The 10482-nt window shown below is 37.9% G+C and overlaps 2 protein-coding genes across 4 annotated transcripts; one reads left to right on the forward strand and one right to left on the reverse strand.

The window, feature by feature from the left end:
• Positions 1-1976: 1976 nt before the first annotated feature.
• Positions 1977-5742, reverse strand: LOC119985087 (DNA polymerase zeta processivity subunit). 3 transcript variants are annotated; one of them, XR_005465044.1, is made up of 6 exons: positions 5473-5706; positions 5173-5285; positions 3770-3959; positions 3331-3534; positions 2889-3013; positions 1977-2320 (listed from the first exon to the last, which is right to left on the reverse strand). XR_005465044.1 is itself a non-coding variant. In XM_038829258.1 (6 exons), the coding sequence occupies exons 1-5, from the start codon at positions 5658-5660 to the stop codon at positions 3335-3337; spliced, it is 615 nt and encodes a 204-aa protein (XP_038685186.1). In that variant the 5' UTR covers positions 5661-5742; the 3' UTR covers positions 1977-2320; positions 3331-3334. The 3 variants fall into 3 exon arrangements, 2 of the variants coding, with proteins under 2 accessions (XP_038685186.1, XP_038685185.1); XM_038829258.1 differs by lacking the exon at positions 2889-3013 and having other exon boundaries at positions 5473-5553; positions 5630-5742; XM_038829257.1 differs by lacking the exon at positions 2889-3013 and having other exon boundaries at positions 5473-5704.
• A 751-nt stretch (positions 5743-6493) lies between these two features.
• On the forward strand, positions 6494-10004 carry LOC119985637 (elongation factor 2-like). The gene is made up of 3 exons (XM_038829926.1): positions 6494-6565; positions 6676-6763; positions 7183-10004. The coding sequence occupies exons 1-3, from the start codon at positions 6563-6565 to the stop codon at positions 9621-9623; spliced, it is 2532 nt and encodes an 843-aa protein (XP_038685854.1). The 5' UTR covers positions 6494-6562; the 3' UTR covers positions 9624-10004.
• Positions 10005-10482: the final 478 nt, after the last annotated feature.

The following is a 10482-nucleotide window of genomic DNA, read 5'->3' on the forward strand; positions in this document are numbered from 1 at the left end:
ACCAAACAAGGCCCTTACAAAGGGGAGATTCTTGAAATTGTTGGAGTAAAAATGAAGAGCCAAGATTACATAGTACACTTCATCGGACCGCTCAGAATTATAGTAAGATCAAAGGTCCATATTTGAATAAAGATTTTAATCCAATGGTTGACACTTGAAGTTGCAAAGCTTTCACCTTGAAGAAAAGCTCCAAACGGCTACATCACCTATGGTTGAGATTTTATCATGTTTAAATCTTTCATGGGCCGAGATTAGAAGATGTATTGAATGCCAAGATTGAATCTTACTTTTGATCTTACGATTGGAATTGATGGAGAGCTTGGATCATAGGAGGTGTCTCTTCCTTTGGGACTATTTGCACCCCACGATTTACTAAGCGCATCCCAATTTCTCACGAAAATGCTCAATCTTAACACACCCCATTGTCCTGTATTGTTCATCTTTGTCTTCCCCTCAATCTCCATCCTCACAGTTGCAACCATCTCCAATCCCTAACCCTAACCATAACCACTTCATCTGCCAGCTCCAAACCATACGCGCCCACCACCCTCCCCCATCTACCTCCACCGACAATAACAACAACATCACACCAATAATCCCTTTAGATCTCCCCCATTTTCATCCTCTTGCCATAACCAACAATCCCTTCAGAGTTTCTGGAGAGAACAAAAATGGGTTTAGTGGTGAAGGTATGATATGCGGCTGTCATTTGAACCAAAGGGAGCCAAAGAGAATCAAATCTATTGAGAAATGAACAAAACCCATTTGAGAAAAACAGAGGAATTAAGGATTTGAAATGAAACATATCCATAAACAAAACCCAACTATTATGGTTTCACTTCTTTGGCTTCTGCTAGGCTGCCATTAGAGTGAAAAAAAATGGAAGAATATTCTGGAAGGACATGGTGAGGAAAGAGAATGGATCAATGGAAGAAGAAGGAGAAAGCCTGGTGCTAATTGATTTTTAAGAAAAAACAAAAAAGGGTTGTATTTGGTAATGTTATATTTTTGCTTGGGGTTTATAAAGAGTGGGGTGTAGTCAACAAATTTTAGGGTGCAAATAATGTTAATCCTCACAATTTGGAGAAGCTATTGGAAATCAAGAGAATACATTTCCTCTCAACTTTGTTCAAGCCTCCAAGCAAGCTTTACCTACTGAAACTACAGCTTCTACCCAAGCCTACTATTAAGGCCTCCAAGCAAAGAAAGGGTGCTTCTCTATCTAGGCTTTACTTGTGATTTTCCAAAACCCCTCTTGCTCTTCACTATAAATCCCTACCCGTGAGGTTGTGTTTGATATTGTTGAGTGTTCTTCACTAAAATAGCTTAGTGCTAGCTTGTGAGAACCCATTTGATAACCCTTTGTAACAAATCCCCTTGTTTGGGCATTGTAAACCTTGGAAGTTTGAGGGAGTTCTTAGCAACCCTTGGTGTATTAAGTTTTTAGGAGCTCTTGATAAAACCACACCTTAGTGGAGTTGGAAAAATCCTAGGTTGGTGAACCTAGGTAGTGGACGTAGGAAAAGGGCCTCCGAACCACTCTAAAATCGATTGTGCTGATCTTTGCTTGTTTACTTGCTTTCTAAACTTGATTTTTGTTCATTGTGGACCTAACATCAATACTCATTTTTCTGCCCGTGTGTGTTGAGACATTTATGTGAGGTTGTTTGCTTTCTTAGTGGAGATCAGTGGATCACTAGATTGTGTGCTTGGTTGATTTAAATTGCCTAGTTCACATAATTGTTCGAATCTGCCCCTACTCGATTCTCTTATCCATTGGTTAATTTTGGACTTTATTTTCATATAAAATTTGGTTGCATATCAATTTGGATGCATTTGGAGTTGAATTGCTAGTTGAACAACTAAACTATTTTCACCAACCCGTCAATAAGACTCGGAGTAAAGTAAAATTTTGATCACCTAAAGATATACATTTTTCCAATTTGATCACCCTAAAATATTTTTTGCCAAACTCATCACTCAAAGAACAATAACTTAAAACTTTAAAACAAAGGTCACTCAGGTACCGGAAAAACTAATTGCGGTGTCGAAATAAGTAAAGCTAATTTGTCTAGAGAAACTAATGGGATTGTGTAGTGTAGACAATAAAATAAACCAAACATAACCTAAAGTATTTAAATTGCTCGTCTAGAGAAACTAATGGGATTGTGTAGTGTAGACAATCGGACTTGGAGAGAGACCTTATATTGTTTAGAGAGGAGTAATCATGTTCCTTTACATTGTGGCATCTGCTCCTCCTACAAAATGCTAGTTAGATCAAGATTCAGATTTCAACGCTTGAGGCATCCTTTCCACATTTCTGCATGCAAGAAAGACCAAAACTTCTGTTAGACCATCGTTCCTCAACTGAAGATGAGCCAAGTCCTTAGAATTACGCATAAACATGAGACAGAACCAAAACTACAAGTTCCTACAGGAAAGAATGCATATTTTAGCAAAGAATGTAGCAGTGTTCGAGTACGGGGGCCATGGCTTAATTACCCCTACTTTAGCAAAGAATATGAAAATCAAAATTACACGGCAATACAACAAAACCAATAATTTCTTGGTTTAAGCCATTCCTATGATATATTCATTGATACAATTGAATAAACTAAAACAAGAAATTTCATTCATCTATTTTCACGTTGATATAAGATAAAAGTAAAAATGGACAAAGCAACCAGACCCTTCGAAAATAGTGATCCAGAAGCAATCAGTGGCATAAACACCAAGAAGTAGAAAATTATAAATCAGATATCCATGTAAACAAATTCGTTGAGATTCTTATACTCGAAGTGAAATGGCATCCTCAGTATAATGATGATTTAGCAGGAGCAAAAGAAACAGAGAATGACTGAAACTAGTCTTGGATATATTTGGTAGACCTGAAGATTAACCTGCGAATGCAAAGCTCTTCTCGACTAATGGCAGTTGATGCAAGCGTGGATCTGTTGTATTCAAGGTCAACCACAGGTTATTTGCTACGAAGTTGTACAATTGTTATGTTAATCTAAGCAAGGAAACCATAGAAAGTTATGATTTAATACAGTTGACATATCTAAAACCTGCTACTTGTTTTAACAAATCTCCGTGTCTACCGTTTTCATCTCTATTTAGTTGGATCAGTCTGATCTTTTTTCTTTTTGCTCCAAGGCATCATGGTTTCTAAGCCATACAGTGCACTCAAACAATATTCACTGGTTCTCTAGACACTCTTGAGCAGAATTGGCCTTAAATGATTCAATTTGCAGAATATAGTTTATAGATTTCAATGTTCACAAGAAAACAAGAAAAGAAAGGGGGGAGGTTGTTCAGATTTTACTTTACCCATTCAAGGCTGTGGTTCAGATATGCTTGGATGTTCTAAATATAGCTGCATGCTTAGAGGTTCACTACTCATCGACTTAATTGGGGTAATTTGTGGAGGTTGTTGCCACTGCTTTGTGTCTGTTGGAATCCACAATTCTGCATCTGTGCTTGTATCAACTTTGGGTAGGGAACGAAAGTAAGCAGTTATCTCCCACCTGAAATCTGTAAAAAGGTAAAGTTATTGACCCAGCTCCAATCCCTAATACTGAGTTTAAAAATCATAACATGGTCAACTGATGAGGCAGAAACCAAAAAAATCTGATTTTATAACCTTGGCACATTATGCTTGAGTAAACAACAAATCGACAGTTTTACATAACAACAAATAAATAAATAGAAACAGAAACCTAAACATCAACACATAATTGTGTGCCCTACAACCATGATTACAATTTACCATGCGGAAGAACCTTGGTAACAGGCTCAGAGACTGAGAGCTTGATCAAGAATGATCTGAGGGAGAACTCCAAGTCACCTTCTTCTACCTTAGCGCCATAAGATAGGCTAACCATGAGCTTGAAAATAAAGCTCTCCACTGGCATGTTGTCAGTATTGAAAAAGATCACTGCTACTCTTTCCACCAATCCCTACTTTTTCAGATTAAGCTTTCAGAAATATATCATAGCATTAATTGAACACATACAAGCACAAGTACATCAGATTCTCTGAGACAAACAAAAGACTTTGGTTCGCTCATACTAGAGTCTAGGACACAACACGAAACTATGAAAAGTATTTGAACCAGAAAACAAAAATGCACGTGCCACTTTTGAAAAGTAGTTGAACCAGAAAACTGGGTTAAAATGGGTTAACCGACACTCCAATGTCTCACGACCATGCCGAGAAAGTTGGCAAACTGAGATTTTGCATCCTTATCTCTTCGATTAATTTCTGTATTTAAGGGATTTTATAAAGGTAGCATAGTAAAACATGTCAAAGTGACACCCGGCAGAACAATTGTGTGGCAAATAGAATCAAATCAAATCCTAACCATACATTTGTGTAATGTAACCTAAACAATTCATATAAGATGTGTCACACTCTTAAGTAATGATTAACAGAATTGGCAATCCGAGGATGAAAATTCTCCTGTCATTATTTGACATAAAATTGAGTGCATCCAAAGAAGACATCAGCCCACCAAAGAATATATATAGTATATATGGAAGAATGGCAATCCATGGATGCAAATTTCCCTCACATTATTGTACACAAAATTGGCAACATCCAAAGAAAGACATCAGCCCACCAAAGAATATATACAGTATGTCCATCGAAGATATATCTCCTCTGAAACCATGTCATGATGTTACTTTTCTACAGAGCAGACTCATAAACACATCAACAAAACTTTATTTTGCATAGCCATATAGCAAAAACACTATCAAAAAACAACCAAATCTTTAAAAGATATCATCCTAGACATGCTAAAACAGTGGAAGTGGAATGGCTTTCATTTTGTTTCCTTAGCATTTTATAAAAGATATCCGCTCTTGAAATGGGTCAATTAAAAAAATTGGAACCATAACACGCCAACTCATGGGAAAATAAAATTTATAAAAAATCAACAAGCCTACAGCTCAAAGCCATTGAAACCATTCCTGATTAGAATAATACCATCCAAAATTACAAGTCACAACTTGAGAAACAAATTTCTACGTAAAACAAAGATTTCAGTGAGAAAAATGGCTGAATTCAATGATCTCTTCAGTGCCCTAAACATAAAATTTGCAGTTTTGACACCTAGGCAGCTACATTAACAAAATGAGCAAATACTGGTAGTGGAGTTAAAACACAAACCTTCTGAATAAAGGGAAGAAGTCCAGTAACAGCAGAGTGGATATACTCTCTAAGCTGAGGGTGTCTAGCCCTCTGAACTACCACATTCATATACCTCCTCCTTTCAAATGCACCTTCATCCATCAATCATGAATCAAGAAAAAAAAAACTATGTGTGCCCAAATTCATTTTACTTTCCAAAACAAACAAATTAAAAAACCCAATTACTGTTTTTGTTGATGCAAAGTGAATTTCGTTTCAGCTTGTCAGAAACTCAACAAATAAAAATCAAATCAAAGAACAAAGAATAGATTTTAGTACCTGTTGGGTACACTCCTTTGAGGAAAACAATCGAATTAATGGCGACCTCCAAGAATTCCACCAGAATCCGTGCCGTTTCTCCTGAAAAATATTTTTGATGGATCAAGAATTTTAATTTTGCAAAATCAGCAACTGCAGATACAGAAACATCGATCACCTTGTGGAGATTGATCATCTCTCCGATGCATTTCAGTTTGTCGATCGTTGCAGATATCGAAGATAGGTGGAGCAGGTCTGATAAAATTACCAGTTCGAAAAAAGAAAAACGAAAGGCCTGACATTATCATTGGGCTTGGTCCAAAAACATGGGCTTTTGAATCAGCCCGGCCCATCCCAACCCACGTTTACTTGAGAAGAGCATATACCTGCACGTCACTCCGGATCTTATATAAATGCAATTCTCATATAAATATCTTGGAGAGAGTTGAGTTGCGGCCTCTGTCAGTCTGTCTCCCCTTTCTCTCCGTCTCTTCTCTCGTCAGGTTTGATCTTAATTTCGTTTCTCTCGATCTTCTCTGTATTCACGAGTTCTTTATCATTAACTAGATCTGGACTAGAAGCATCGAAGCATGTATTTGTGTTATTTAGTTTAATTTGATGAATTGGTTTGTGTATGTTTCATTATGTATTCAGTTTTTGATCGAGATCTATTCCCTTTCGATTCTTTGTTTCATCAGTTTTTATTCGTTTTGTGCGATTTGTAGCTGATTTTCAGCAAGATAGAGGTAGATATGTATGCATCTGTGGTCGTTTTATTGTGTAGTTTCCAGGTTTTTTTTTGGAAGAAACTGATTCTGGCTTGTTATTGATTGATATGAGATGTGGGTTTTGGTTTATTGTTAGTTATGTTGATAATTCTTCTTATATTCTTAGATACATATGAGTATTTTATTGTTATTGTGCAACTATTTTTCTGGATTTATAGAGAAGTTGTAAGATTAATTATTGTGAAGAATATGGTATTATTCGTAAAGCTTTTGAGCACGCACAATTTTGTTACTTGTTGAAATAATTTTTAGATATTCACTTTGTTTTCCGGCAGGTTTCTTTTACAAAGCTAGTTGTCTGGGAAGTTGAAAGACTAGTCAAGATGGTGAGCATTTCATTTCTTTTTATGTACTTGTTTAGAGGCAGAGCGGTAAATTTTTACATTTATTTCTTGTTTTTCTATATCCTAACAAAGGAAACTTGCAAAATGTGCAGGTGAAATTTACAGCTGAAGAGCTTCGGAGGATTATGGACCTCAAGCATAATATTCGTAATATGTCTGTTATTGCCCATGTCGATCATGGTATGAATTTAATTGTGCTTTAATCCCCTTACTATCCAATATTTAATATTCTTCTGTGTGTATTATTTGTTTTATTTTGTTTGTATGTCACAATTGGTAAAACCTTTTTTTTCAGTATGGATATAAGTTTCAATGGCCATCTCCTAATTATATTATTTCTCATCTGGATGTTGTGTGCTTGCATATGGGCTTAAACGTGATAAGAAAAAAAAACTTTACTCAAATTATTTAAATGACTTTTGGTTTGTGCTGGGTACCAAGTGCCATGCTTTTGCTTTACCTACGACCACTGTTGCTTGTATATTTTCCCATTGTTTCGCTAATTCTGTAAATAATTACCCAACTATTTTTTATTTTCTAAAGCAACCCTTTAGCTTTATTGATCATATCTCTGTTGGTGTTCTTTTTCTGTCTTGCAGGGAAGTCAACGCTTACTGATTCTCTCGTGGCTGCTGCTGGTATCATTGCCCAAGAAGTTGCTGGTGATGTACGTATGACTGACACCCGGGCAGATGAGGCTGAGCGTGGCATTACGATTAAGTCGACTGGTATATCTCTTTACTATGAGATGAGTGATGAATCTTTGAAGAGCTACAAGGGGGAAAGAATGGGCAACGAGTACCTCATTAATCTCATTGACTCTCCTGGGCATGTTGACTTTTCATCTGAAGTCACCGCTGCACTTCGTATTACTGATGGTGCACTTGTGGTGGTTGATTGTATTGAGGGGGTATGTGTCCAGACAGAAACTGTGCTCCGACAGGCCCTTGGTGAAAGGATCAGGCCTGTCTTAACTGTAAACAAGATGGATAGGTGTTTTCTCGAGCTGCAGGTTGATGGAGAGGAGGCTTACCAAACTTTCCAGAGGGTAATTGAGAATGCTAATGTCATCATGGCTACTTATGAAGATCCACTCCTTGGTGATGTTCAAGTCTACCCTGAGAAAGGAACGGTTGCTTTCTCTGCTGGATTGCATGGTTGGGCCTTTACTCTAACCAACTTTGCCAAGATGTATGCATCCAAGTTTGGAGTTGACGAGGGAAAGATGATGGAAAGGCTTTGGGGTGAGAACTACTTTGACCCAGCAACGAAAAAATGGACCAGTAAGAACAGTGGCTCTCCTACTTGCAAGCGTGGTTTTGTTCAGTTTTGCTATGAACCCATCAAGCAGATTATTAACACTTGCATGAACGACCAGAAAGAGAAGCTTTGGCCTATGTTGCAGAAGCTTGGTGTTACCATGAAGTCTGATGAGAAGGACTTGATGGGGAAGGCACTTATGAAGCGAGTCATGCAAACCTGGCTCCCAGCAAGTAATGCCCTACTGGAAATGATGATATTTCACCTTCCCTCTCCTGCCACTGCTCAAAAGTACCGTGTTGAAAACTTGTATGAAGGTCCCATGGATGATCAGTATGCCAATGCTATTAGGAACTGTGATCCTGACGGTCCTCTCATGCTTTATGTATCAAAGATGATTCCTGCCTCTGACAAAGGTAGATTCTTTGCTTTTGGTCGTGTATTCTCTGGAAAGGTTTCAACAGGTGTGAAAGTTCGGATCATGGGTCCAAACTATGTCCCTGGTGAGAAGAAAGACTTGTATGTTAAGAATGTGCAGAGAACTGTTATCTGGATGGGCAAGAGACAAGAAACTGTTGAAGATGTTCCATGTGGTAACACAGTGGCGCTGGTTGGTTTGGATCAGTTTATTACCAAGAATGCTACCTTGACAAATGAGAAGGAAGTTGATGCTCACCCAATCCGTGCTATGAAGTTCTCTGTTTCACCTGTCGTTCGCGTCGCTGTTCAGTGTAAGGTTGCTTCTGACCTTCCCAAGCTTGTTGAAGGTTTGAAACGTTTGGCCAAGTCAGATCCTATGGTGGTTTGTAGCATTGAAGAGTCTGGAGAGCACATTATTGCTGGTGCAGGAGAGCTCCATCTTGAGATCTGTTTGAAGGATCTGCAGGATGATTTCATGGGTGGTGCTGAGATTATCAAGTCTGATCCTGTTGTGTCATTCCGGGAAACAGTGCTCGAGAAGTCCATCCGCACTGTGATGAGCAAATCCCCTAACAAGCATAATCGTCTCTACATGGAAGCACGTCCCTTAGAGGAGGGTCTTGCTGAGGCAATTGATGACGGCCGTATTGGTCCACGTGATGATCCCAAGGTTCGTTCTAAGATATTGTCCGAGGAGTTTGGGTGGGACAAGGATCTTGCCAAGAAAATTTGGTGTTTTGGACCTGAGACAACTGGCCCGAACATGGTGGTTGATATGTGTAAGGGGGTTCAGTATCTGAATGAAATTAAGGACTCTGTTGTTGCCGGCTTCCAGTGGGCATCTAAGGAAGGTGCATTGGCTGAGGAGAATATGAGGGGTATCTGTTTTGAAGTCTGTGATGTTGTTCTTCACGCTGATGCTATCCACAGAGGTGGTGGTCAGGTCATTCCAACTGCCAGGAGAGTTATTTATGCTTCGCAGCTAACTGCCAAGCCCAGGCTGCTTGAGCCTGTCTATCTGGTTGAGATCCAGGCCCCAGAACAGGCTCTTGGTGGTATTTACAGTGTTCTTAACCAGAAACGTGGTCATGTCTTTGAAGAAATGCAGAGGCCTGGAACCCCACTCTATAACATCAAGGCTTACCTTCCTGTGGTAGAGTCGTTTGGTTTCTCTGGCACTTTGAGGGCTGCAACCTCGGGTCAGGCTTTCCCTCAGTGTGTGTTTGATCATTGGGATATGATGATGTCAGATCCAATGGATCCCACATCACAGGCTGGAACTCTTGTTCATGATATCCGTAAGAGGAAGGGATTGAAGGAGCAGATGACCCCTCTCTCAGAGTTCGAGGACAAGCTGTAAGGTATCTATGTATCAAATTCTAGCTAAAGGTTCAAAGTTCATAGATACGGTGGAAAGCAGAAAGTCGCATGTATTTTTCTGCTTTTAATTTTGTTCCTGTTTTTTTAAATTTTGTTTGTGTGAACTGTGAAGTAGTAGCATCTCATATGGGACTGGCAACGTATTTTTTTATGGATTATGATACTTTTTTTTTTTTTGGTTGTAGATGCATTTTTATAGAGCTATCAACTATGTAATATTTGCTGTGTGACATTATTGTGTGTGAACTGTTCCATCCATTTTGCTTTGTTGGAGATATGGATGTCCATGAATTGATACTAAGGTTTCAATTTGTTGCTCTGGCAAGCAATTCTAATAAAAATATGGATGAAAATTTTGCTACATTTTGTTCACTATGTCTTTTACAATGCAATGACTGTTTGGTATGAACGATCTTATGTACATAAGATTTCATTGATGTTTTCATTGAAATCTTACTTTTTATGTTTTTAAGTATATGTACAAGGATAAAATAGGTTCGTAACTTATAAATAACTTAATTGGTTCTGTTTGGTATCACTTCTAAAAATTTTGAAAACAAAAACATAAAATGAAAACATAAAATTGAAACTTGTTTGGTTGAACAATTAAAATTGAAAACAAAAATTGAAAGCATAAAACTACAAAAAAAAAAAATGTGTTTATGCTTTTATTTTTATAATAATGGAATATATTCACACCACTATATTTTTCATAACTACAGCCCTTTGCCGTGTCTATTGCAACATAATTCACCACTAAAAACATTAATAGAAAGAAAAAAAAATATGAGAAATAAAACAATAACCCAAAGTATATTTGATCATTGTCTTCACATTTC

This window comes from Tripterygium wilfordii, chromosome 19 (assembly GCF_013401445.1).
Source record: "Tripterygium wilfordii isolate XIE 37 chromosome 19, ASM1340144v1, whole genome shotgun sequence".
Lineage (NCBI taxonomy): Eukaryota > Viridiplantae > Streptophyta > Magnoliopsida > Celastrales > Celastraceae > Tripterygium > Tripterygium wilfordii.

Bases quoted from the DNA above. Each gene is read 5' to 3' on its own strand.
- LOC119985637 (XM_038829926.1), top strand. The intron at 6,764-7,182 runs GTATGAATTTAA...TCTGTCTTGCAG, and splicing joins TATTGCCCATGTCGATCATG to GGAAGTCAACGCTTACTGAT.
- LOC119985087 (XM_038829257.1), bottom strand. From the start codon at position 5,647: ATGATCAATCTCCACAAGGTGATCGATGTTTCTGTATCTGCAGTTGCT. The intron at 3,960-5,172 runs GTTTGTGTTTTA...CTGAAAAAGTAG, and splicing joins TTCTTCCCTTTATTCAGAAG to GGATTGGTGGAAAGAGTAGC. The intron at 3,535-3,769 runs GTAAATTGTAAT...ACCTTTTTACAG, and splicing joins TACCAAGGTTCTTCCGCATG to ATTTCAGGTGGGAGATAACT.